The 25932-nt window shown below is 47.4% G+C and overlaps 10 protein-coding genes across 10 annotated transcripts; 6 read left to right on the top strand and 4 right to left on the bottom strand.

Moving 5' to 3' along the window:
* Positions 1-1205: 1205 nt before the first annotated feature.
* Positions 1206-2329, bottom strand: EV420DRAFT_1074421 (uncharacterized protein). Its single transcript, XM_060465660.1, has 5 exons — positions 2243-2329; positions 2131-2189; positions 1428-2076; positions 1316-1374; positions 1206-1259 (listed from the first exon to the last, which is right to left on the bottom strand). The coding sequence occupies exons 3-5, from the start codon at positions 1919-1921 to the stop codon at positions 1219-1221; spliced, it is 594 nt and encodes a 197-aa protein (XP_060324394.1). The 5' UTR covers positions 1922-2076; positions 2131-2189; positions 2243-2329; the 3' UTR covers positions 1206-1218.
* Positions 2036-2565, bottom strand: EV420DRAFT_1649594 (uncharacterized protein; the record flags this gene model as incomplete). Its single annotated transcript, XM_060478333.1, has 3 exons — positions 2036-2076; positions 2131-2189; positions 2243-2565. 3 exons carry the CDS (start codon positions 2563-2565, stop codon positions 2036-2038), a joined length of 423 nt encoding a protein of 140 aa, XP_060324393.1.
* A 4068-nt stretch (positions 2566-6633) lies between these two features.
* EV420DRAFT_1577994 (hydrophobin 2) lies at positions 6634-7540 on the top strand. The gene is made up of 4 exons (XM_060474546.1): positions 6634-6926; positions 6985-7055; positions 7106-7193; positions 7246-7540. The coding sequence occupies exons 1-4, from the start codon at positions 6795-6797 to the stop codon at positions 7291-7293; spliced, it is 339 nt and encodes a 112-aa protein (XP_060324392.1). The 5' UTR covers positions 6634-6794; the 3' UTR covers positions 7294-7540.
* Positions 7541-8113: 573 nt separating this feature from the next.
* Positions 8114-9471, bottom strand: EV420DRAFT_1074311 (uncharacterized protein). The gene is made up of 5 exons (XM_060465659.1): positions 9172-9471; positions 8992-9122; positions 8768-8941; positions 8559-8717; positions 8114-8502 (listed from the first exon to the last, which is right to left on the bottom strand). Exons 1-5 carry the CDS (start codon positions 9449-9451, stop codon positions 8203-8205), a joined length of 1044 nt encoding a protein of 347 aa, XP_060324391.1. The 5' UTR covers positions 9452-9471; the 3' UTR covers positions 8114-8202.
* Positions 9472-11087: 1616 nt separating this feature from the next.
* EV420DRAFT_1074294 (fungal hydrophobin-domain-containing protein) lies at positions 11088-11880 on the top strand. The gene is made up of 5 exons (XM_060465658.1): positions 11088-11244; positions 11367-11439; positions 11498-11569; positions 11631-11721; positions 11780-11880. The coding sequence occupies exons 1-5, from the start codon at positions 11223-11225 to the stop codon at positions 11825-11827; spliced, it is 306 nt and encodes a 101-aa protein (XP_060324390.1). The 5' UTR covers positions 11088-11222; the 3' UTR covers positions 11828-11880.
* A 366-nt stretch (positions 11881-12246) lies between these two features.
* On the bottom strand, positions 12247-13367 carry EV420DRAFT_1074251 (uncharacterized protein). The gene is made up of 2 exons (XM_060465657.1): positions 13278-13367; positions 12247-13228 (listed from the first exon to the last, which is right to left on the bottom strand). The coding sequence occupies exon 2, from the start codon at positions 13115-13117 to the stop codon at positions 12251-12253; it is 867 nt and encodes a 288-aa protein (XP_060324389.1). The 5' UTR covers positions 13118-13228; positions 13278-13367; the 3' UTR covers positions 12247-12250.
* Positions 13368-15795: 2428 nt separating this feature from the next.
* EV420DRAFT_1074017 (hydrophobin-251) lies at positions 15796-16470 on the top strand. The gene is made up of 4 exons (XM_060465656.1): positions 15796-16084; positions 16142-16218; positions 16271-16358; positions 16410-16470. Exons 1-4 carry the CDS (start codon positions 15953-15955, stop codon positions 16455-16457), a joined length of 345 nt encoding a protein of 114 aa, XP_060324388.1. The 5' UTR covers positions 15796-15952; the 3' UTR covers positions 16458-16470.
* Positions 16471-16973: 503 nt separating this feature from the next.
* On the top strand, positions 16974-20093 carry EV420DRAFT_1631516 (Metallo-hydrolase/oxidoreductase). Its single transcript, XM_060476157.1, has 12 exons — positions 16974-17243; positions 17297-17342; positions 17395-17486; positions 17537-18115; positions 18165-18268; positions 18388-18392; positions 18493-18639; positions 18695-18844; positions 18902-19156; positions 19210-19351; positions 19411-19670; positions 19734-20093. The coding sequence occupies exons 1-12, from the start codon at positions 17047-17049 to the stop codon at positions 19989-19991; spliced, it is 2235 nt and encodes a 744-aa protein (XP_060324387.1). The 5' UTR covers positions 16974-17046; the 3' UTR covers positions 19992-20093.
* Positions 20094-22150: 2057 nt separating this feature from the next.
* EV420DRAFT_1649587 (hydrophobin-251) lies at positions 22151-22655 on the top strand (the record flags this gene model as incomplete). Its single annotated transcript, XM_060478332.1, has 4 exons — positions 22151-22282; positions 22340-22416; positions 22469-22556; positions 22608-22655. 4 exons carry the CDS (start codon positions 22151-22153, stop codon positions 22653-22655), a joined length of 345 nt encoding a protein of 114 aa, XP_060324386.1.
* Positions 22656-22974: 319 nt separating this feature from the next.
* Positions 22975-25815, top strand: EV420DRAFT_1752241 (uncharacterized protein). The gene is made up of 6 exons (XM_060480398.1): positions 22975-23140; positions 23198-23643; positions 23688-24342; positions 24495-24565; positions 24873-24938; positions 25142-25815. Exons 2-6 carry the CDS (start codon positions 23285-23287, stop codon positions 25620-25622), a joined length of 1632 nt encoding a protein of 543 aa, XP_060324385.1. The 5' UTR covers positions 22975-23140; positions 23198-23284; the 3' UTR covers positions 25623-25815.
* The last annotated feature ends 117 nt before the right edge of the window (positions 25816-25932 follow it).

The raw sequence follows: 25932 nt of genomic DNA, 5'->3' as shown, positions 1-25932 counted from the left end.
CAATCGTTCAAAGCGATCCTGAAACTCAATTGGTCAAAGATCGTATCTCCCAATATCGGCTAAGGAAAGACGAACCAGTAATCTAAAGCAATTCGTTATTACAGTTATCAACCGGTCTTCTGTACATCAAATCTTAATATCGATTTTTTTATTCCTCATCGGCTCTTCCTCATAATTCTGTCTGGCATAAAAGTTTTCTATATGGCTGTAGATGCTACATAAATATTTTCACAATTTTATAATAATATCCTGAGGCACAGTGAGTGATTTACGGGTGTACAGATGAATGGTCTTACATAATATATTCTGAGTCCTGATTTCGGAGGTCCACCACAATTCACAGAATGCACATACAGCCCTGGAAAGTATCTCAATTTGAAGCATGGATTTTATACTAAATTTTAAGCACCAAAATCACCTGAGAATATCAGAGGAATGATGTGCTACACGGTGTACAAAGGAGTGGTGGCGTACAGAAGACCGGTTGATTACTGTACTCTCCGAAAGTCACTGTGACGCGAGATTGTCTTGCTACGTTGGAAATTTGCGGAAGTCTATGAGAGAAGTCTTGTCTCCTTAGGAGGGTCCGGAGCACGAGCTGAGAGACGAGGACGGTCAGAGCCCGGTCGTGGTTTCGAAAGACAAGGGGTGTATTTCAAATTAGCTGAACGAGGAATAGGTGACAGTTACAATGTCAGGTGATATGTGACTAGTCGCGCGACGCGTAAATACTCGCGTTTATTCGTGACGCGGGCCTACTCGGGCCCTTTGGATCATCCGTCAATCCCGTAACTTCAGCTGCTCAATATTCAGCAGATCGCGATGTGATTCCCTCTTCTTCGGTTTAACCTGGGGACCCTGAGGAACCCACGTATAGTGTACAGCTCCAGCTTGATTACTTACTAGTGGCACGTCACATCCCCACAACTTTGATATTATCGAAGCAAAGTGTTCGCAACTATCCCTCGAAACATTTGAGTATAGTCTGGCTTTCGATGGTTTCCTGGGAATCTAACGCAGGAAGCACAGCTTTCCGTGTTCAAAACATTAAAGCAAGTCTGAAGTCTACAATTCAACGGGTACGTCGTGCGAGCGATAAAGATGAAAAATGTCTACTGATGTTACTCCAGGATTGGCAGCAACGCAGAAAATTGACGCATAAAGTTGGATGCGAGCCGAGGACAGAAAGATGAACTATTGTCAAGCCCAGTCCAGTTGTTACTCGTCAATACTCGTGCAATTCACGGCTGTGATAGTTCCTTGTAATTTTTCTGTCAGCTTCGTCTTTGGATGAGAACACTTCAAGATGGCTTACCATCGTTTGCAATGAACAGCTCGTGACCGCAACACATCTCGCCCAAGCCAGGATTCTCACTAGACATCATCCTGGTGTAAGTAGCTTTCAGAGCAACTGCCGGAACACATACCACCGCGACGTTCCCGCTTCGAGGTCACCTTCGGGACCGGTGCAATTAAATCCAACTAATTTGTCTTCGGCGAGATACCCTGCCTGGATATCTTTCTCAGCAATGAGCGGGCTGTCGGCCGGTTCGACAATTTCGCAGCATTCGACGAGGTCGCCTCTGTCGTAGCAGCTTGTCGAGTTTAGGGCTGTTACGCCGACGAACAAAGCAGCAATAGGTAAGAGGGTTCCGAAGGTGAAGTGCATTATTAGCGAGCTGTGATGGATTGCGATAGCCTTGCGCACGTTTAATTTATGGAGTCTCTGGAGGGAAGCATTCCGTGTGTTCAGGGATGAGATCATCAAGAGCCAAATTAAGATTACTTCGGTACCGACAGTCGACGAAAAAACGATGGCCATGCCATTCGTAGAGATTGCATTTTTATCTTGACATTCTGCATGTCCAAGGCTTAAAGTATCCATAATGCTCGGCGCTGAGAAAACATTATTGATTGCCATTATAATCGAAGTACGAGAAATCCCAAGAGTGTTCTGATCGACTTGGAGGATGGTAGGTTCATGGGGCACGGAAAAGAATAACCAGGATGACCGCCGTGCAGCCACCAAGTATCATTAGTACACAGCCTTTGTGCAGTTCACTGCGGTGTATGTCCCTATTCAGCCCAGATATCAGTAAATAGGTAGAACGTGGTTCCGAATCGACCTACCATCACTGGTGTAAAATACCTGATGGCTGCAGCACATCTGGTTAACGTTCAAATCGCTGCTGCTTGCCCTATTAACCATAGTGCTCGCCCTCTCATGATGAAAACCACATACCATTGCGATGCCTGACCGGCGATTTCGGTAGTGGGAAGGGAGCAGTTGTACCCGACCATACGGGAGGTATCAACAGGAACATCGATTTCCTGAGCTGCAAGGAGGGTGGTGTTGGTGGGACCGAGTTCTTGACAACACTCTACAAGGTCTGAAGAATCGAGACACCGCTTTTCAATAATAGGAGTCGCCTTTGGGGAGGCAAAGGTAAGCGTAGCGGCTGTGACGATGAAGAGGGAAAATCGCATCGTTGATGTATCGTTGGAGCAGGAGGTCCAGAAGAAATAGACTTTCGATAGGGCTATTTCAGGTCGACATGAAAGCATTTTGAATGTCTGAGCCCTTGCCCTAGAAGCTATGGAATTAGTTGGTGCTCGTATTACGCCGTGGCGCTAACCTGTGGCCGATATCCCCTTCCCCTTCTGAAATGAGTCTTGCATGGATTCACTCGAAGACCTGTGACTTATTTTATGTGCTGTGTTTTCTTCTTGACATGACGCGACCGACGAGAGAATAGCTATGGGTTGTAGCGAGATCGAATGAGCCGCGGATGATTTGTTGATGATACATGATAGCAGGCCTTGACGTCTTGTACGCATGTCTTCCGTTGCATAAGTTTAGATAGTGCTAGACTCCTTGTAGTCCTTGTATTTTTGTGAACTGGTGCTAGGGCCTAGGGCTTTCCTAGTCGGCGTCGAGCCACATCGGAATGGTCGGAACAAAGAATAAAACGTGATCGCGAAGCCAACCCTGGCGGCAACGCGCCCGGACCGCGTATGCTAGACAACAACAAACAACAAACGTCACTCAAGTACCACGACGGCGACGGATCTCCTCTTCAATACTGCCCTAACTTCCCTTCTCTACTGTACTGAGAGATTTGGTGGCTCTTATCATCTCTACCATTCGGATCTATCGGGCAACAAAGAATTCAGAGCCGATTTTGCTGCTCTTCGACCTCACCGGGGAGGCGCGATGCCCAATGGAGGGACTGTATATTGTGAGAATTCTTAACTGGTATATTACTGGAGACCGGTAGAAAGATGTTACATGGTGAGGAACGGACGACCTTTTCTTGACCCTCTAGCTGATTGCCGATACTTAGAATTGTTCAATAGTGTTCGTATATTCCATCCGTGTTTCGTAAACACCCTCTATCGAACCAAGTGCATCGTCATCAATGTCAATCACGACGAAGTACGTCTTCTTCGCTCAAAAGTCGGACTACCTATGACCACGCAGCTCGATAAGCTAGTCAGTCTGGCTACACGAGGAGAGCAACGCTTGCAGCGTTGTACCTACACTGTAGAGTACCGTGAATACTAGACACCCAAATACGCGAAGTATTTGAGTGGTTGGTCAAAAGACGAGGGCCTGGAGGGCCGCGAGTTTGGGTTGTTGTCGGAGAAAGTCGGTGGGTAAGAGTATGGACCGACGAGACAAGAAACCCAAAATGACGCGGCAGGCCCAAGTCTTGAGCGCCTGGGAACCAGAAGGCCAGAAGGAAGACGAATCTGGTATACCAAACACTGTAGGGAGCGGTGGGTGGGATGAAAGAATGAGAACGGCCATGAGCTGGCCAACGAGGGAGACGACTGCAGAGTGTCGGGACTCAAAGAATGGGATCCTTCCCCAAGAAATCGGTCTGTTTACACTAGTATACATTTGAGGGCTACGCCGTCCACCTGCTAACTTATCCTCCGATAAGCCAGAAGCGAGGAACGAGCGGATGGCTTATCTCGGAACAAGATGTCAGCCTAGTGCTCTCTATCCAGTGGGTATCAAGAAGCAGCGCGGCCTCGTCTTTTTTGGAACTTTATGGTCTTTCTTATTTAATTTTGGTGTGACTGAAAGGCGACCGGTGCTGCATCGGAAGGAATTCGGACTCGGTTCGCATCAGGCCACATATCTCTGGTGCGTTGTCGTTCTTAACTTTGTAGGCGCTCTCTAACAATATGATCGTACAGATTATCTAATATATACTCTTTACTATCCAATTTAGAAGCTATTCCGTGTGATATGATGAAGTGGATGCATGCATGTAAGATCTTTTCGTCACCGCGTTCGAAAACTCTTCATGACCCTTTTTTAAAGCCACACATCTATACGGACAGTACGCGATACCAATGGGTGGAAACATAGTCGTGCAGACACTCGTCCAACGTCGCTCTTCACGTGGAAAGAAGAACCCTTGATATATGCCTACTTCTGTCATTAGAAGCTCTAGTGCGTTACTACACTCCTTACCCGAATTTTCCGCTAACTTCATTTCCCTTACTACTCAACAGATATTTCTCGGCCTTCCCTGCGGCACACCATGACAATTCAGAGCAACGGAACCAATGCGTCGCGCATGTTGCTCGCCTCTGAATTTTACCCGATGTTACAAGACAAGGCTTCCAGTGTGGCGGGATCGAACGACCACCTGGGAAACTGTCTCTGCCCTGCAGAGGACGCTGTTTCCTCGATGATAAGCATTAACAAATCTCCTCCTCTGCTTAGACCCCAGCGACACGTCCAAGACCTTCGCAGAATTTCCCGACAGTAGCAACTACAGGAAGGCAGAATAGAGAAATGATATCCTGCCTACCCACCCTTATGGTACGCGATGGTTAGTACCTTGACTCTGATAAGTAACGCCAAAGTCTTCCCTCAGAACTATCTCGACGGTTCTCGTGAGGATGTTCTGACGGCGTTTCTGACAAAAGGTAAAACAATTTATGGTCCTGAGGGGGATGTCGAGCATAGTGATTCCGAAGGGTATGCCCGCCTACTTGAAGTCGTCCTTTTCTCGTGACCTCCTCTTTTCGCGGGTAGCTTTCTGTGCTGTGTTCTTTGTTATCAATTGGTCTCTTCGGCCTTTTCATTTGCCTCGCTGAAATGTACTCGCTCAACAGACGCAATAGCAGTCGGAAACGAGTAGCTTAAGTGTACCTGTTTTTCTCTCTGGTCCGGATTCTACCTTCAGGTGCTTCTCAGTGCCGAGTATCGCGCGGCAAATAGCATCGGACTGTACTGGCGCCAAAGTCATGACCGATTTTATTAGCAACGTTCGTTGGATATGTGTTATTTTGAGACGTCTCTGCGGCTTCTTGTGAAACGCTACACATACCCATTCGACCACGAACGTTTGTTTTTGTTCCTGTATACAACGAACCTGAGGTCTCATGGCTGCGTCTCTGCAACTCGGACACTTTGATGAGTGGGACCGCTTACTCTTGGCAATTGTTTCTTTCTATTCGATGGCGTTCCCTTTCTTCAGGGTCCGGACAATGTGCTATCGTTTTATCTCCACGACGAGCTTTCTCTAAGGTCTAGATCAGTAGACGCTTCGATGTAGCCATTAAACATCGGAAAATACAAAAACAATCACCACCTCGATTATTTTCAGGCTCAACGCCGATACCAAGCCTACGGCGATGCATTCTGTCGGCCTACTGATGATACTACAACACGTTCCGCTCGATCCTTGAAGGAGCTCGCCATGTTCTGCACCCGAAAGGTATAGTAGGACAATTTGTCGGGTCTGTCAATGCGTAACCACTGCATTCCTGAACAAACAATCTCATGACTGGTCTCATGCTCTAATTTCGACGCCCCCGAATTCTTCAAGCTAATTGTTTGAAGGACATACCTCATAAAATTCTTGGTTTGGTCACTCAAGACGAGGTGTGCGTTGTTTCATTGGAGTATTATCACTTACCTGTCATTACAGACAGTGCCCCAAAACGTCGGAGGAATCGGTCTCCATCAGACTTTTCTTTGGCAGTATTACGGCCTGTGTCGCGCAAGGTACTTACGACTTGGTCTGGTTAGCGTCCGGCACCAGGTGGGACGTGTCGTTGTGTTGTCTCTTCCTTATTGGCCGCGGTGGGTTCTACCAATGCAACGACGTCTGAGTCGGAATTTTAGGCCGCCTGGGGGAAGTCCCATGAGCGACCCTTTCTTACGACACGTTCAATTCGAGTGGATATATGGGCTTGAGCAGATCAGGGTGTGGGTTTATTCAAATATGCCCCTTTTACTCTGATGTACTTTGCTGGGTAACCTTGTAGGGTTGAGATATGGAAGGGTGGTCTTTCTTGTGTGGTAAAAACACATCTCCGAAGAAAATCAATCAAGAGAATACGACTAGCAATTCTGTCACGATATTTAGCGCAACAGGAGAGGATTGTACATATCCAAATGAGGGTGCGGCGTTCGCTCATTCAATCACAACAATCCTTTGGCAGAAAAATTAGGGCATGATTTATATCATTGTCTGAACCACAAGACAGCAGCCTGTCGCGCCATGAAAAGGTACCGGTACTGACTGATGCTCGCTTCCGCCCACCGCCACATTACGAATGCCGTACCATCTACCTCGCCAAAAATAAATCCTCATACATACGCTTTACTAGCCTTGTGTAGTGGGGACGGACCGTGATTATTCGACCAGATGATCACCGTACTCGGGGATAATAGAGAGGACCAAAATCTATAAAAGAGGGGTGAATTTACAGGTATAATCAAGTCGAACAACCCTCACAGTTGTACAGCTTACTATCAGTTCACAATGTTTGCTCGTGTCTCTGCTTTAACTCTCCTGGCTTTGCCTATTCTTGCGACCGCCACAGTCCTTCCCCGTGCTGACGGAGCGGCGTGCAGTGCCACTGGTACCGCGCAGTGCTGCGCTACGACTCAGAGCGTAAGTCAACTGTCGACGCACGGCTCATCGTGGGAAGCTGAATGAACTATTGTTATAGCCCACCTCTACTATCGTTCAGACCCTTTTGGGTCTCCTCGGAATCCCCATCGGCAGTGTCACCGCTAATGTGTAGGTTTTCACCCCTTGGATGTGTGTTTGACGGCTAAATCCTTTCACAGTGGTCTTACCTGCAGCCCCATTACCGTCCTTGGGATCGGCGGTACCCAGTGCAACAACCAAGTTGTCTGCTGTGATAACAACAACTTCGTGAGTAATTTGGCTGTGGCAGTCAACTGTATACTGACCTATCCGAAAACAGAATGGTCTTGTTGCGTTGGGATGCACCTCCATTAACATTGGCCTCTAAGATAATGTTCCACAAGTGTTCGGGAATGGCAACGTATCAGCGACATTGTATTGATTTGTTGTACAAGTAGACAGATCGAGAAATCAATAGTGCTGAACAAGGAATGAATATGTCACATATAACACATATCTCATTGAAGTAGAATCGTACCATACTACGGAACGGTGTCGAAGAAGGATATCACGAGATGGCGTCTATGTCCATTCATAACGCGCCTTGTCGTGGGTTTACAAGGAACGAATATGTCACATATAACACATATCTCATTGAAGTAGATCGTACCGTGCTACGGACCCGTGTCGAAGGAGGACATGACGAGACAAGGCCCATGTCCGTTCATAACGCGCCTTGTCATGGGTTTTCCCGCATTCTCTGTAACGGTTCGAATTTACTAGTGTAATATATTCATTTGTTGTACAAGTATAGAAATCGAGAAATCGATAGCATTTGCTGTGTAAGAAAAGTATGAGCACTCAGATATCAGCGCGTGTCACAGAATTTTTTGGATGCACCGTCCTACGAGCGTATGTCGACACGTTATCGAAGTTGCGACGGACGTGCCTGCAGCCTGACGTGCCTCGTCACAGATCACATGGTTGTGACTGTACAGTCAGTAGAGGGAAACCCAGGGCCAAAGCCGAAGAGTATAACTTTACCCGACGATTGAAGACGAAGAGGGGAAAGCCACTTGGGGAAGAAGACCATGGAATTGGATTGGATGCTGACTTTTGAGTTCTTGGGGCACATACTGCATTTCTCGAAGAAAAAGGAGGAGAGTCGGAAGGCGGTCACGATCAGGAGAGGGAGAGGAAAGGAAAAGGACAGTGAAGGGTTCTAGAAGGCGAGGAAGACATTAGGTTTTCTAACATGTGTATGCCATTCCAGAATGTTCATACATCTCCCGATGTTTTAAGTCCGAAAATCAATAACTTGATTCATGCGATTCAAGAGGGCACTGCTCAATACACCTCCTGAACTTCCATCGGATGCTAGGACACCCAAGTCTTCGACATCACAGTCAAGCTTATCAATGTGTTCGGCCGCCCCAGAAAAATTCGCGACCTTGGCACAAGTAGCATGCAGGGTGAGAAGTGTCTCGGATGGGACGGGAAGATTCTCGTTATCTGGAGTGGTGAACGTTACCTCCGTCGGCAATCGCCGTCGGTAGAGGGGATAAAGATTTTGTAGTTTGTAACAATTTTTGGCTTTCTGAGTGGTAGTGAAAGCAGTAAGATCTCCAGGTAAAGTAATAGCCTAATGCGCACCGTCTTCTCAAACCAGATTTCCAACCGGTTAAACCAGTCGTGGACATTGGATTCCATTGTTATGATATTGTAAAGAGAATGTACTTTGGTACCATTGACTTGCTCGACATCATAGCCGAAACTCTTCAAAACGGCCAACACTGAAGCGGCGGGGTCAACCTGACAAGAATAAGGTCGTCAACAGTGTATAAGAACAGGCGACCGCACACCTCGTTGTTTTGGTCGATTACGTCAAAATACGTGAATTCCGGCGCAATGTGTGCACACTGTGTGTACACGGTGCCTGCTTCCCTAATCTCGTCGAGGGAAGCGGAAATTTCGTTGATGGCGCTCTGATCATAGGTGCCAGTCACTACGCACCGAAACCCGTCTCGGACGAGAGCCTAAAGAGTGTGAGTTCTCAACGAGAGTAGCATTGCACGTCGCTACTCACGCGATCCTTTGCCTCTCTATGCGTTTTCGGTGCTTCCTGAATTCTAGACCTCAAATCTCTCTTGAGTTTATCTGATGACTGGCGCGACGAATCATCCGAGGACGCGGGTGTCCGACCTTTGAATTTTTTGACTGAGAGCATATCAAGGCTACGCTTATTGCACAGTGATGGGGAACTTACAGGGACGAATGAAATAGTCAATGAAAATCTGTCCGAGTTGAGACAGCTCCGAATAATCCCCTGTACACGACTGTATCGCCTTGACGACTTCATGAAGCACAGTGCGAGAAGGGGAATGGATAATCAAGTAGCCCAGTATCCTTGCGTGAATCAATGCATCGCTATTGGCTGGGGCCGACTTTTCAAACTCGAGACAAGTTTCATATGCGCTAGTATAATTCGCATCCAGTCCATCCAGGATAGTTACGCTTGTAATAGGAGGGAGTGTAACACCAGGCATGATGGCAAGAAGGAAAGCGGGCCGTCATATTTGCCCTTGTTTGGCTCTCCGGATTACAGACGCCCCTTAAGTAAATCGTTTGCTCAATCAAAGATTCGATCAACTCAAGATTCACAAATACGACGTGAAGTACACTGGATACTCAAGTCATCCTCTGTGTAGTCCAGAAGTCGCGGAAGCGTTGACACACGTCTCGTCACGGATCACCTGACATTGTCACTGTCACGCTTTCCCATGTTGCGATTTTTCCTTCGATTTGCCAATGCGCCCTTAATCTTGCAGTCTACCACTCACGCATCATACTCTTCATGAGTATTTCTTGACAGGTACAGGGCTCTTTTGGCATGATTTCAGTTCTACACGAGAACTTGAACTTTTTTGGAGCAACAATTATGACAATTGCTGCTTGCTGGTGCCACTTATGTTTCATCCGAGACCATGAGTGCCTTTAATGAGATCAGCACCGTTACCCTTCATCTCGGCCTAGTGAAATGAGGCGTTAGCGCTTGGCTTGTGTATTAGGTTCTTTCTCTATGCGCCGGGCTCAACTGTCGCTCCATTCTGGCTATCATGACGTTGAGACGGGTAATTCTAGACTCGTTTTGATATAACTATTTACGTCTGGGTTCTTACTTGCTTAAGACTTTCCGATTCTGCTTCAAATTAGATTCGTTTCCCTCCACCTCCTGGACTGGAGAAGGAATCTATTTCATAGCGTGGATACTCAAGCTAAAGGCATAATTCGCACCAGGACACTTTACCGTCAAGTTCCATATCCTCAGGAAGCGTTACCCAAACCCATTTTGCCAGACACGGTTACTTTATTCCTTCACCATGAGCAACCTAGGCACGTCAGCATGCGGGACCGCTTCTTTCTTGGCGACTCTTTCCTTACGTTCGACTATGGGCCTTTTCTACTGATTCTCGATATCGGAAGGATAATACCCCCGCAGCAAGGCTTCTCATGTTACCCTTTACGAGTTCCCTCTTAATAGGCCATCAAAGCTCTGAGTTTTCTCTCCAAAAATACTCAGGGGACAGATCTCAATCCCTCCATTCCCTCTTACTAGGCGAAATAGTTCTCTCCTTTTCGTTGGAACTCGGAACATAGTCTTTATCAAGTCGGTGTAATACCATTGCTCGTGCCATCCGACTCTGCTTCACGTTTTGGCTGAATATCAAATCGCTAGTGATTGTCCCATGATCTCCCCATACTCTGACTTCCATTTTTCTTGACACTTACAGATACAGATTCAGAGGTTGCCGTCAGATTGTAGCGCATACAAGGTACGATCAGTTTCATTACCAAAGTCCAACCGATGAGCTCAATCTGGCTTCTGTCCCAGCAATCATATTGCATTCATTTTTTCCGCTGCGATCCCGCCAGTGCCGCCCATTAACCAACGCAATGACAACAGTCTAATCCAACACAGTGTCGAGATACAAAAGTTCATCCTGTCTGTCTCAAACATGGACTTTCTGTGCGCAGTGGGACGCTCGGCGGAACAAATGTCATCATCCGAGGTTTTTTGTACATTTCCGCAACACATATCTTTCGTCTTAACTTCCCATAGCTATGCCTCATCCACTAGTAATGAAGGCCGGAGAATACTGACATCATGTGGCCGTGGCGAAGGTCTATTTTCGATTGATGCTCCCTTGCTCGCTTCCTACGGGTCGCATCACTTGTTCGTCCTGGGCGCTGTAGTTCCTGCTTCATGCTTGATGACTTCCATTCTCAGACAGGACCTGAATTAGTTCAGAAAGCCTTATGAATGGTGTTAAAGCACCAGGTATTTCTGAGGCCCTTCCGACCTCGTAGCTTGATCATTTCACCATGTTTGCTCGCATCTCTTTCACGGCTCTCTTGGCTTTGCCTCTTCTTGCGACTGCCACTGCTATTGCACACTCACAGGTGCTTCCTCGCAGCGACAGCGAGGCTTGTGCCACTGGTACCGTGCAATGTTGTGCATCTACTCAGAGCGAAAGTTTCGCCACCGATAAATCCTTGTCGGCACAAGAATACTGAACAGCATCTTAGTCCAGCGACTTGAGTCCCAGTGTTACGGGCCTCTTGGGTTCCCTTGGAGTCGACATTAGCACCCTCACCGGCAATATGTATGTATCCCACATTTTAAATACTTAGGTATAGCCCTCGGCTAACTTCCTCGTTTTACAGCGGTCTGACTTGCAGCACTATCGCTGTCATTGGCCCTATCAGCGTAACCCAATGCAACAACCAAGTTGTCTGCTGCAGTAATAACACATTTGTTAGTAACACTGCCATGCGATTCAACCATTGTCTTACATTTTTTTTCCCGCGAATAGAACGGCGTCGTTGCCCTCGGCTGCAACCCAATCAATACCGGCCTCTGAGAAAGTTTGCGAGTGGGAATTTTTGCGAGGTCAGAGAACGGTGCGGAGGTTAGACCAAGAATTAAATAAGCTTTGAATACCAAGTTTATTGTCTTGGACCCTTTTCTGGGACGTTCCAATTTCGAGCAGCCCATCGCCGCGAGTATCACTTAGGCAATTACAGCAAACGACCTACGAGCTGGACTAAGGTATTTTTGAACTAAACTTTGCCTTCGAAAAATGCCAAAATCTGAGTAGTGCGTAGTGTGAGCAGGGGAAAAAAGACATTACGAGCAAGTCAACGGATTGCCGAGTTAACGACTACTATGGTCGAAGAGCAATGTAAATGAATACCCCAAAGAATCATGCAACGAGTTCAACTTTTGATGCAAGCTCGCCCCTGATCAAGGGGTTCTGAATGAATGGCGCGATATTGCGGTCCAGTTAAGCAACTTGATAAGTGAAGCGCCAATCAATGAATATGCCATTGAGCGGGTACATTAATCTTGATACCAAAGTTTTACAGTCATGTTTCCCGGCCACGACAGGTGTCTGGACAAGAAAGGGAGGTATAGCAAAGAGGAGCTCAACATACGTCAATTGCTTCGAGCCTTCCTGCCTAAGGGTCCTAACAAGCAACTGCGTGAAGAGCCCATAGTACCCGTCCCCACTTTTCATCTCTTTCGCAAACTGAAATTCCCTACAAGCTGCTAGAACAACGTGAGAAGACATGTCGGGGACCCAGTCCTTCGACAGCACATAGGGAACGGCAGGGAAACGTTTCGTACTCTCATCTGCAGCACGGAGCATGCGTATGAGTGCGTGGATCAGTGGGAGTGCAGAGCGCACGCCTGCGTCCGGGAAGTATCTAGTCGCAGTACCCGCATGAGAGCAATCTAGAATGACAATAATTCTGTGTCCTTTAGAGCGAGAGATTTGAGTAAGTATGGAATTGAACTCTCGATCACTGATATCAGGAACTGGATCTCCGTCGCTGTCAGGACAGTCGCGGTCCATGGGGCAGAGAGCATAAATGCTTTCCCATTGTGAGAACGGGACACTACAGCGATCGGCATCGTAGGAATTATCCTCCCAGTCAGAATACGAGTAGCTGGTGCCACGTTCGGCAAAGTAGATAATGATGTTATACCCGTGGTTGATTTCTGGGTTGTTGACCAGACTATGAAGCACATGTACAATGTTGTCGCGGGACGGGATACGTGGATCGTCGGGAAGGGCATGGGTCGCACCGAGAAGGAGCTGCATACGATGTTTAGGTACATCGAGGTCTTCGACCAAGTAATTTTCCATCAGTAGAGCGTTTGCTACAAAGCTGCTGAATGGATATGACGGATAAGCGTCAATGGCTATAACGACGGCCCAAAAAGATGAGACGTCAATGGAATGTAAATCCTACGAAGACTGTAATATTCTATCAGAACCGAAGCCAAGCACATACAGAAAGACGTACCTCAATATCACCCATCATGTCGCTAGATATCCCACAGTGCCCTTTTCCTGGGCATGAGATTTGTCGACTCCATCTTCCGGAGTCTCCATTCCTTCTTTCGTCTTCGTCACCATCCTGGAAAAAGATGAGAAAGGTGATCCTAAATTATCTGTGATGTAAATTTATCGTAGTATGAATAGCAGGATCTCACAACGTCCTTCACAAAGATAATTGTGGAACCTTTCGCAAAAGAAATGGAACGAGACGATGAAGGCAAATACGTACAGCTCTGCGGATTTCATTGGGAACAATGCTGGTGTCAGACAAAGAAGGGCTCAGTGGATCCAAAAGTGATACTATGCAAGAGGTAGTGATAAGCGGCGCTCGACCACTTAAATTGTGTTCCAGTAGCAGTGGAACCCCTTGAATGTCGAGGGTTGGATTATCGTGCTGAACGTCTTAAAATCATTAACTGTATTCAGATTCAAATTAAGAGCACAGATCTTCTTACATCATCTAAGGCGTCGTCACCAATGAGAACAGGAGTTGGAGACATGTTGCCTTGATCTTGCCAGATGAACGACCGTCGGCCGAAGAGTGGAGCGCTAAGCTCCGGCTCAGCGGTCCGCAAGGAAATGGGCAAATAAACAGCAACAAAGTCTGCATTGCGTCGACCACCATTTCTCGATGCACGTTCGCGTTTGGCTCGTGTTCCTTGCTTATTCCACGACGGAAAAACGGTATCTAATTTAGGTGCCTCCGAAAGTCCGAAGTCGAGGATGGCGAAGCGCTGTTAACTCTTGGCGACCTAGCGGCATACATCAAAGTTTGTATCGTCCTGATTCCTGATCGCTGCGTGCAGAGTCAAAACGACTACCCTTCTGCGGAATAGAAATGGACTACGCAGTAAATGGTAGGCTTCACATATGTTTTACCGGCGCTCCCTCGGACATCTCGCCTGCCGAGGACATCGGCTCTACAGCCTATTCAGCTCGCAGAATGTATTTCAGTCGTTGGGGCTCTCAGACGTATTTGACGCTTTCTTCTTTACGTAGAGATGGGACTGACCTCAGGCTACTTAGGCTGATTTCGTAGCCATACGAGAACTTTTTTGTGATGCATATTGCTATCAGTTAAATAAAATTTCTGAGTTGCTTATGCTTTTTTTTGTAGCAACTGTGCACGGTGGACTTCAACGACCGATGTGCGTATGTGGATAAGCTTCTTTCATTTCTTTAATCCATATTCGTACTAATCATTATCCAGTATTCTCTGACATGCTGTTATGATGAAAAACTTCCGATCCGTCTGAGTTATAGCTCTGCTTCTACCGCTGTTTGTCTTGTCATTCGTTCGGTGCATCTCTTGGAGAGAAAATCGTGTAGTGGAGCTCCAAACTGTCGCCCTATCCGTGACCGATTGCTTCGGTATGAATTGAATTCACTCAGCTCCCAGCATCACTGAAGTCCATTCAACCAGGAACGGGTCATTTGCCACTTCCACATGAACTTCGTATACGTGTACTGTTTTCGAGGAAGTGACTCTCAATAGATGGAGGTATTTGTTCTCAGGCATGTCTTCCTTCCATTCGATTGTGTGCTCTTCTTGACGTGTAATTCAATGTTCACCCTCCAACAGAGATTTTTGTCGTCATCCTTCACGTCGTGTATTGGGTATAATTTTGACCCCGCTATTGACTTCGCTATTGGCCTTGCGGGCACTCTCCCCAAGAATATTCAGGCACAGGGCAAGTTTTTCTCGTCAACATCATATGTCCATCTTCAACATTCGCGACGGCTCTAGAACTCCGACTCAGAGACGTATTCTGTCCCGCATAGTACTTAGGCGTCATGGTACAGCGGCTCGTCTGATGGACTCTTCGTTGGGTTCAAAGACAGTTTGCAGCAAGGTAGGCATTATGGTGATACTTTGCGCCCTAAAACTAAAAGTTATGAAGCGTCCGTCTCATGACAGAACTCGTGTTAACTTCTATGTATGAATGCCGTACGTGCGTTCTTTGTCTCCTGTCCGGCCCGGCCGTTCATGACGAGCCATAGGTTGTGCGCTTGATCAACTCCGTATATGAATGACTGTATCAAACCTTGGAGCCAGACGCATGAGTGATTTATTTCTAGATCCTTACCAGTGCCGACATAACAATCTTTAGAAGGAAGTTGACTTTGGACGCTCCCCCTCCACACCGAGGAACCCGACATTATGGAAAGCCTGAGGGGACAGTAGAAGCTTACGGTTGTATCTGGTTCTCCCGATACCGCGTTGCATCAAGTTGGGCTTTTTCCGAAGAATACCGCCATTAAAGTGTCTCAGTGAGCGGGATGGCAGCGGGGAACGTCTATTAGATCTTCGCAGCCCATCTTCCATGACCGTGGGCTATGTCTTGTGCGGGAATGATGAGCGGAGAATGTTTGCACTGTGATAAGGGACTATTTTTGGCTGATATTTACTTGCTCGCTTCCGCTTACCATGAAGAAGCACCCGATAACCGAGGCTTCATGATCCCAGACCGCGTCATTCATGTCGTTGGTTCCCTCCACTTGACCTGGGCGCTCACACAGCCGCCGTTTTTGTTTTTATTTCGTGGCCGAATGACTCGCCTGTTTCCCAGACGAAGGCTATTTAAGAGCCGTTAAAGCACCAAGTGCCATCAAGCCCTCACAGCTAATCTCACTTCAGCAATGTTTGCTCGTATCTCATCTTTGGCTGCTCTCCTCACTCTTGCGACAGCCACAGTCCTTCCCCGCGGGGGTGGTGACGGTGCCGCTTGCAGTGCTACTGGTACCGCGCAATGCTGCGAGTCTACTCAGAGCGTGAGTCTGTGTTCGTCGCTGTTGGTCCATATGAACGCTGAACGAAATTCTTGATAGCCCAGCGACTTGAGTCCCAGCGTCGTGACCCTCTTGGGCCTCCTCGGAGTCGTCGTCGGTGATCTCACTGCCAATGTGTAGGTACTCCCACATTCTAACTAGACATCGTGATTCATGACATCTTTATAGTGGTCTGACCTGCAGCCCCATCTCTGTTATTGGTGTTGGTGGAACGAACTGCGATGCGCAAACCGTCTGCTGCGACAATAACAATTACGTCAGTGACAATGTTATACAGATGGGCTCCACACTCACATTTTCTGACTAGAACGGTGTCGTTGCCCTCGGTTGCACTCCCATTAATATCGGCCTCTGAGGGACCGGGGACAAAATCGAGGCGTTTCAGAATCTTGGAAAATGTATTAGTTCGTTGGTCAAGTAAACAAGTTCAGGATAGTAGTAAACGTGCCAATGACGATTGTTTTTTTTTTCGCTTTCCTGGTGGTCGTTGCCTTTGAGAGCTGCGAGTTCAACGCAGAACGTTCTTTTTTTAGATAGAGTCAGTAAGAGCACTAAACCCTGAAAGCAGCAGGGCACGAACTCAAGAGAGGTCCATACTAAGACCAGACTCACGACCGTATCAGTCGAGACAGGTTGGATGGTGATTTTGCATACTTTTTGGAACTTGCTCGTGCCTTCGTTGTTGTTTGCGCTTACTGCCAGGCCACTGTTGTCATTACCTATTCCTTGAATATTATATCACGGGTTGGCGTTAGTCTGAAAGTCCGAAAGATTCGGGCTCGCTGCAATGGAGAAGTCCGGGAACGCGGCCCGAGGCTCACGTTGACATCGTCACATGTCTGTGCTTTCGATTCTGGTCGCCTTCGTTTAGCGCTAGCCTTCGCTTCCAATTTAACCACCGTAAACTTTGGGCGCCCAGTCCCACTATTCCTCATCCATCTACTATGTCTGATGTACCTACATTGAGTGTAACTCTGCTAGGTGCAGGTCAAGAAGTCGGACGGTCGTGCTGCGTATTGAAATATTGCGGCAGGACTATTGTTTGCGACGCGGGCGTCCACCTTGCGTACAGTGGAATTGCGTCGCTGCCGTTCACTGACGAACTCGACTGGAGCACAGTGGATGCCATTCTAATAACACAGTTAGTGCATTTCGCTCGACTTGTGTGACTTTTGTAACATTATTTACCGACAGTTTCCACCTTGACCACGCTGCAGCGCTTACCTACATCACAGAAAAGGTATGTTTCATCTTTTCATTCGTAGCTGAATGATATCTTGATCTTCCAGCAGACAAACTTCAGAGATGGCAAAGGAAAAGTGTACATGACACATCCAACTAAGACTCTCCACAAGTTCATGATGCAGGATTTCGTACGGATGAGGTGCGTCTATTCCTCGCGCTACTGAGGCATAGCTCTTACCATTTCATCAGCTCTACTTCTTCGGATGCCCTTTTCTCTCCTCTAGATATGTCCATGTCGTTCGCCTCTATCATCCCCGTCTCTGTCCACCAAGTTATAACGCCTTGCCCGGGTGTTACCTTCACGCCTTACCACGCAGGCCATGTTTTGGGCGCTTGCATGTTCCTCATCGATATGTCTGGCCTTCGCATCCTGTATACAGGTGACTATTCTCGAGAAGAAGACCGCCACCTAGTGAAGGCGGAAGTTCCGCCCGTTCACCCTCACGTCTTGATTGTTGAGAGTACCTATGGTGTTCAAAGTCTAGACAGTAGGCCCGAAAAGGAGCTTCGGTTCACTAACCTTGTGCACTCTATCATTCGACGAGGCGGTCATGTTTTGCTTCCTACTTTCGCGTTGGGTAGGGCACAAGAACTTCTGCTCATCCTCGACGAGTACTGGAAGAAACATCCTGATTTGCACAACGTACCCATATATTACGCTTCCGGTCTAGCTCGAAAGTCGATGGCCGTCTACCAAACCTACATCCACACGATGAACTCTAATATCCGATCTAGGTTTGCTAAGCGCGATAATCCCTTTGTTTTCAAGTATGTTTCCAACCTCCTTTCAGCCTTTCGGTTTCTTACTTTTTGTCAGGTACATCTCAAACCTCCCTCAGTCCCGCGGCTGGGAGAAAAAGATCGCGGAAGGCCCTCCTTGCGTGGTACTTGCAAGCCCCGGATTCATGCAATCCGGCCCAAGTCGAGAACTCTTCGAATTCTGGGCTCCAGACCCGCGGAACGGATTGATCATAACGGGATAATCTGTTGAGGGAACTCTTGCTAGAGTGAGTGAATCTGGAATTGGTCGTTTATTCAAGATTTCGTTGCGTATGTATATTACAAGAGCAGAAATGGAATTTATTTTTGTTGACTCTTCTGAGTTTGAGGCATCACATTCATCAGCGACTTTTCCCCATCTATAGGACATTATGACCGAACCAGATGAATTCGAATCAGTCAAAGGAGGCATGATTTCCCGGAAAATATCGGTGGATTACATATCGTTTAGTGCTCATGTCGACTACTCTCAGAACTCGGAGTTCATAGAGCTAGTTAAAGCACAGCATGTGGTTAGTGAAATCTCCAGTCTTCTGTAGTTGATACTTTTGCATACTTCTTCTACAGGTTCTGGTCCATGGAGAACAGACGGCTATGGGTCGTTTACGGGCGGCAATGACATCGCGGTACAAAGAGCGAGAAGAAGACGTCAAAATATACACTCCTCGTAATTTGGAAACACTCAATCTTTCCTTCCGAGGTGAACGTGTAGCAAAGGTGTATAAAATCTTTGAATTTTTGTATACCATCTCTTTGACTGTGACACTCATCTAGGTCACCAGAACCTTGGCAGATACGGTACCCCAAAGAAATGACATCCTGTCGGGGCTTCTGGTTGCAAAAGATGATTCATACACCCTCTTGGACCTGCGAGATTTGCGGGACCTTGGAGGACTTTCTACCTGCACCATCACGCAGAGGCAGAAAATTGCGCTCGGAGTGCGTTGGGAACTGGTCAGATGGCATCTTGAAGGCATGTATGGGCACGTAGAGGAAGGGTTCGACAAAGATGGTGTTCTTACCATGCGGGTGAGTCCCTTACTCTAGCTCTAGTGTTCCTCGGTGCTAATCGACGCTTGTAGATCATGAATGCTATCAATGTAAAACAAACTCAAGAACATGAGCTGACTCTTGAGTGGGATTCTAATGCGAGCAATGATATGCTGGCAGACTCGACGCTGGCTCTCATTGCAGGAATTGATAAGAGTCCCGCTTCCGTCAAATGTAAGTGGAGCGATTCTAACTATAACCTCTAATATTGATGCCATACTTTTCTATTATAGTGACATCCCACGGGGGTTCCCATTCTCATCCAGACCCTCATGGACACCCGCATGCAGATTCTAGCTCAGATCTTAACGCCGCATCTATGAAACGCATTGAGCACCTCATCATGTTTTTGAAAGCTCACTTTGGAAAAGTGGAGTTGCATATGCCAGAAAAGACTTATGAAGAAGCGCGAGGACTGAATGGGCCTGGCAACGAACCATCACTACTTGTTCAACTTGATGGAGCAGATGCGCGAATAAATCTAGTCTCCATGGTACGTCTATTCCTGGTTCCGGCACCCTGGGTCAATGACAAAAAATGACTGTTTATTGGTCAGATCGTCATCAGTTCGAATGAAGCGCTGCGAAAACGAGTGGAAGATGTCTTTGATATGGCGGTTACAACAGTCAGTTCCTTGATGGAATCGTTTTCTTCGACTGTTTCTTCATTGCACCATGAGGACAGTGAGAAAAATGCAAATGACGTCTCCTTTGATTTGTCCCGGGACCTGAGTACTGAATCCGGGAGTGTGGGGGCTCCTGATATACGCAGGGCCTGCCGCGAAGCAGATTTAGAACTTGAAGTGCGCGGTTAGTTCTGCTATTGATGGAACGTCGCTAGGCATATATGTAATTTAGTAGGCAATGTCGTGATGCGGTGCCAGTAATGATTAATGAAGTTTCATTAAATCTAGCGGAACTTCCTGGACCGTGCGAACTTTGTGCCGCGCCGGTCACGAAGCACATGACAGTGTCACCAAACACCTTCGTTAGCTTCGACCGAAGCTCTATTCGTCGACAGCCGATGTATTCACAGTACGGAGTCGTGTTGGCGATATCAAGTACCCAGACCAGCGAATGAAGCAGATGGTGCCAAGGCTCGGACTAATGACGAGGACTTGACAAGAATTGCGGTGACGGAGATGAGGCTACTAGCATTTATTATGCTGCCAGGTACGCCCCCGTCTACTTTTTTTACAGAGCAAATTTACTGATGCTTTGGCTGGACCCATAGCATGAACATTTACTCACGCATGCATGAGTTCCAACCACCGAAAGCACTCGACTGTTAATCTCTCCACTGGCTACAGATGCCGATTCTGATCCAAATACAGATAACTGGACTTCGTCTCTTTGATTTAAAATTTTCATCGAAGGTGTGCATATTTGGTTCCCCAATTGCCTCCACATTCAACCAACAATACGAGAGCCGTTCTTCGGGATATGATCGACCGTGATTTTCGGTGTGTGCTTCCTTCTCATTAATGAAAATAGTCCAGGTGTGTGAGTTAGCGAGGGGATTTGTGGCAGGTTCATCTTCTTTTCTGTGTCTCTGAGACGTGTTGCTGATCTTTCTGCTAGACACATGTACGTCAATAAGCTTGTTTGCTGTGAACAAAGGTTGTGCTCGCTGCCTGGAAGTGTTTTTCAAAAAAAATTGTTTACTACTACTCGGGTCCCACTTAAGACGCCACGAAAGCCCATTTGACCATGAACGTGTGTTCTGTTCCTTTCACATGAACTTTCAAAACTTTGTTTCTTACGAAGGGACTAGGAAAAGACTCGGTACTTGTTCTCAGCCATGCCTTCTATCCGTTCTAATACCCGACTGCGAGCCCTTTTCACGTGGAGACCAGCGATGCAATGTTCACTCTCCTTCAGTGAATTTTATCACAATCGTTCCGTGGCCTATCTGTATACGTATCGGATCTGTCATTAATATGGAAGTGACAAGCATTCTCTCCAAGAATATTCAGGGACAGGGCAAGTATCTTCCCCGTTAACACCATATGTCATTCCAGCATCCGTGACGTCTCTGAACTCCGACCAGTGATGTATCCTCGCTCGCATAGGCGCCATGGTACATCGAATCCATTGGACTCAGGAAGGAGCTCGCTCAAGACGTAGCTTCTATCAAGGCAGGCATAGTTCCATTGTCGGTGCCACCGACGTCCAGAAAATAAACGCCTTGTGCCCTAATACAAAATCTCGAAATGTTTGTCTCATGACAGACCTCGTGCTTTGACTTCTATGAGGGTATGTCCTTATTGAAGTTAGTCTCATGGTCGTTCGGCCATTCACCACGAGTCGTAGGTTCCATGTTCAACCAACCCTGCGTATGAGTCATTGCTGCGAAGGAATTTGACAGCATGGAGCATGGACATATTCGCAATTTACAGCTAGATCGGCACCAGTGCCAAAATAATCGACTTCAGAAGGAGTCGGCTTCTGACGCTGTCCACCGACACCGATGGACACGACATTATGGAAAGAGGCTAGCAGAATGGTTTGTATCCAGTTCTCTCGATAATACGTTGCTTTAAAATGGTTTTTCCTGAATAGTGCGGCTATCAATATTTCTCAGCCAGCGGCGAGGCGGGATGGCGACGGAGAACATCGATTATCTCCAAAGATACGACATGCAGATCTTCATAACTCATTTTCCCACGTCTATGGCTATGTCTTGCGGAAATGATGATCGGAGAATGTTGACACCGTGAAAAGGGACTAATTTTGACTGATATTCGCTTCCCTACTTTATGGGGATTGTACCCGATAACCGAGGCTTCACGATTTCTGACCGCGTCATTGGCGTCACTGTTTCTCTACACTCGTTCTAGGCACTCACACGGCTGTATTTTTGTTTCTACTTCATGGCCAAATGTCTCCTCCGTTTCCCAGACGAAGGCCATATAAGAAGAGACGCTGAAGCACTAGGTATCCTCAAGCCCTTACAATTAGTCTCACTTCACCAATGTTTGCTCGTATCTCATCTTTCGCTGCTCTCCTCACTCTTGCGACGGCCACAGTCCTTCCCCGCGGGGGTGGTAATGGTGCCGCTTGCAGTGATACTGGTACCGCGCAATGCTGCGACTCTGTTCAGAACGTGAGTCTAACTTCGTCGTTGTTCGTCCATATGAAAGCTGAGCGAAATTCTTGATAGCCCAGCGACTTGAGTCCCAGCACCTCGCTCCTCTTGGGCCTCCTCGGAGTCGTCGTTGGTGATCTAACTGCCGATGTGTAGGTACTCCCACATTCTAACTAGACATCGTGATTCATGACATCTTTATAGTGGCCTGACCTGCAGCCCCATCTCTGTTATTGGTGTTGGTGGAACGAACTGCGATGCGCAAACCGTCTGCTGCGACAACAACAACTTCGTCAGTGACAATGTTATACAGATGGATTCTACGCTTACATTCCCTGACTAGAACGGTCTTATTGCTCTCGGCTGCATCCCCATTAACATCGGTCTCTGAGGGACTGGGAGAGTCGAAGCGTTTCAGAAATCTTTTATAGTGCATTCGTTCGTTGGACAAGTAAATAAGTCGAGAAAACAATATTGATGATAGTAGTGAACGCGTCAATGACATCGTGTTTCGGATTTTCTAATACTTCCCAGAGGTTATAGCCTGTAAGAGCTGCCAGTTCAGGGCGAACCTTCTGTTATTTAGACAAAATCGACAAAGGACACGCTGAAGACAGCGGTGAACGAAAGAAAACGAAAAAAAAGGGCTAAGAGCGGTCCGGAATACCGTAGACCAGGCTGGAACGTGGTGGACAAACAAACTCAAATCTTAACCGCGAACGATGACGATCTCGGTTAATTCTCAAGTCACTCTCATCTTTTCCCTTACCTGTTCTTCATATCTTCATGCTGGAAGCGTCGGTGCCTACCTGAAGTCTTCATCAAGGTTCTAAGGGTGATGGTGAAGCAATATTAGGTATTTGTTGAGCCATTCTGGTGCGTACATTTACACAATATTTGTGTTTGTCCGTCCTGAAGACCGTTGGTATATAGGCAGAAACCTTCATAAAACATGGCGCATTTCCTTCTATACAGAATTTACCCTCACCTGGAGGTATTCTTGCTTCATTCTCTTGATGGATGTGCATGATTTCGCCCGCCCGATCAATACGCTCTACAAGTTGCCTCCAAACGGATTCCTCTGTGGTTCCATTGGCATCGAAAAGGGTGTTGTTGTTACCTGCTATAGACGATGCCGCGCATCATTTCAGTATCCTTTTAACTGCAACGAGCCAAACCGGCAGCCATAGCCCCATAGTTATAAATGTGGGCCGTCGTGGACCTTCAAGTTACAATCGAAGAAGCAATGCGCGCTTCAGTTCTGGAACAAGTTCTGAGGCCTTTACCAGCGGCCCAAAGCGGCAACTTTTCTTCTCAAGAATCAATACGTTCTGGACAGCAAGTTCTACGATCCTAAGGGTTGTGACAAAAATGACACGGTGAGTACCACTCTTATCTTGCTGCGCTTTTGACTAATTGGCAGCATAGGTTCTAATGCGAGGACACCACCGGTCGACCAACTAAAAGTGACTGGTCTTTTTGCGACTCCCGTGGCGGCTGTGCTCGATGAAGGGAAAACTGGTTATGTAACTTACATAAGCCGTTTCCCCTACACCACATACCCTTTTCCCTTTACCACCACCAGCTCGGTTACCACTACCTCCCACACCACCTTCCTCTACGTTTCACCAACACCAACCACACCTCTTGCCAACTCCAGGAGATGGCTGTCTGCGTCTTATCCAGGCCCTTGGGTTACGCATACCTCTTACTTCCATGTCGCTCTCTCTTCTGCATTCAATCCCAACAAGATTGCAACGCACCAAACCGCGTCGTCAATGCTCTCTGTCTCAATCGCCCAGCCTTCGCGTGGGCTTAAAGGCCCTGCCGCTGCCGTTGCAGACGGTGCTCTGTTGTTACGTCCGCAGATGGAGTCCTTTGCGAAGGATATCGCCTGTGCAGTGGTTACGTCCACAGATGGGATCCTTTCCGAAAGATCTCACCTGTGCAGTGGTACTCGGTTGTTACGTCCACAGGTGGTGTCCTTTGCGAAGGATCTCACCTGTGCAGTGGTACTCGGTGGTTACGTCCGCTGGTGGTGTCCTTCGCGAAGGATGTCACCAGTCTGGTGGTACTCGGTGTTTCGTTCGCAAGCAGTCTCTTTCTCGAAGGAGCTTGCCTGTTTCGCTGTTCTTGGTTTCCGTTTCATCATTTTCATGGGCTAAGGCTTGAGCGAAACAACGGGCCTCGTTTGTTGTGCGCACACGATGCTTGTGTTTCGTTCCTGCAGTCTGTGGTTCTTTGTTTCTTGGTGGATGATTCGTATGCTCTCATTGCTGCTGACCTTCCATACACCTCATGGTCCGTGTACCATGTCTCACTCTCCCGTTACGCGTTTCACATTTGTTCACATGTTTTTTCACTGTCATTGTTGACGCACATGTCTCATGAGCCATTTCATAACGCTCCTCCTTTTGGACGGCACTGATTCTTATTAAGGAGTCATACACTGCACCGGATTTTCGAGGTGTACACCAATGCTAACTGGTTCTCCATGTTCGATTGTGCTCATCCCCATCACTTTTCATTCAATTGTGTACCCTGCGAAGAGTCTCTACTCCGTGAGACGCACTCAACAGTGTGATTACAACGGTATGAGCCTTTGCAGCCACAGCGCATGGTTCGCCATGTCAGGGCTGTGGACCCGGCCGTTCCTTATTGGGACCTGGCGCCGGTAACACCACCACTACCTCATTCGACCGCCCACCCCCTATACTTCCATGCAAGTTTCTTCAGGGTTGCGTTTCTACATTCCACTTACTTACAATTCGACAGAAATGGCCCCTTTGCCCGCGAAGATTATAAAGCGATTCAGCACTATTCCCCCGAATCCCCGCGAAAATGACCTTTAGGTCCATACAACAAGCTCCTTCATAGCTTTTTCCCTGCGGATTCTGATTACACAGTCGCTCCTCAATCGTACTCTTTCTCGGATCCATACGGCTCGGCGAATCTTGTCATAGGGTTCGAGGTCGTTTTCGAGGACAAGCCCGTGTTCTTCTTGCAAATTAAAGAGCCGCAAGCCTTAGCTGTGAAGTCTGCTCGTGAAGAGGCTGATGGCCAAATGCGAAAATGCATGCGTGATTTGGCCCCTAACTGCCTTCTCGGTATACTCTATGGTATCAGCGCATTTGGAACACGTCTTTGCTTCTACAGCTACGATAAACAAACTCGTATTCTTCCCAAGCGCGTATCTCCTGACCGTGAGCGAGAGACTGATATCGCTCCGCTGAATCGCTGGACTGCGACATCTTGCAAGATGAAGGAGGCCAACGATTCCAAGATATTGTCGCAGAGATCAAGACGGAATGCGAACGACTTTGAGAGAGGAGGCGATTCGGTTTGTCGGACATACTAGGATATGCAATTGGTTCCTTTATGATTTTCTGTGGTGCGTATTGTACTGTGGTGTCCGCCTTCTTCAGGCCATTTAGTAATCTTATCTCATCGCAGTCCTCGTTAAGTGTAAACCGCATAAATGTTATTGTTATCAATAAGAATGCATTGGTGCACTATTTCAGAACGATAGACATTGTCGTACCGATGTTGGCACACATCAAGGCTGACCGTAGGCTCCTACCTATCAGGCATATGCAACTGCCTTGAAAACTTCTTCTCCGATGTGTGTGCTGTCCGGAATTCACCACTCATTAGCCGCACTCTGTCTA

Source organism: Desarmillaria tabescens, assembly GCF_030435595.1.
Source record: "Desarmillaria tabescens strain CCBAS 213 chromosome Unknown EV420scaffold_63, whole genome shotgun sequence".
NCBI classification, from domain to species: Eukaryota; Fungi; Basidiomycota; class Agaricomycetes; order Agaricales; family Physalacriaceae; genus Desarmillaria; species Desarmillaria tabescens.
The sequence above is the reverse complement of the archived record's forward strand: the minus strand, read 5'-3'. Positions and strand labels throughout refer to the sequence as shown.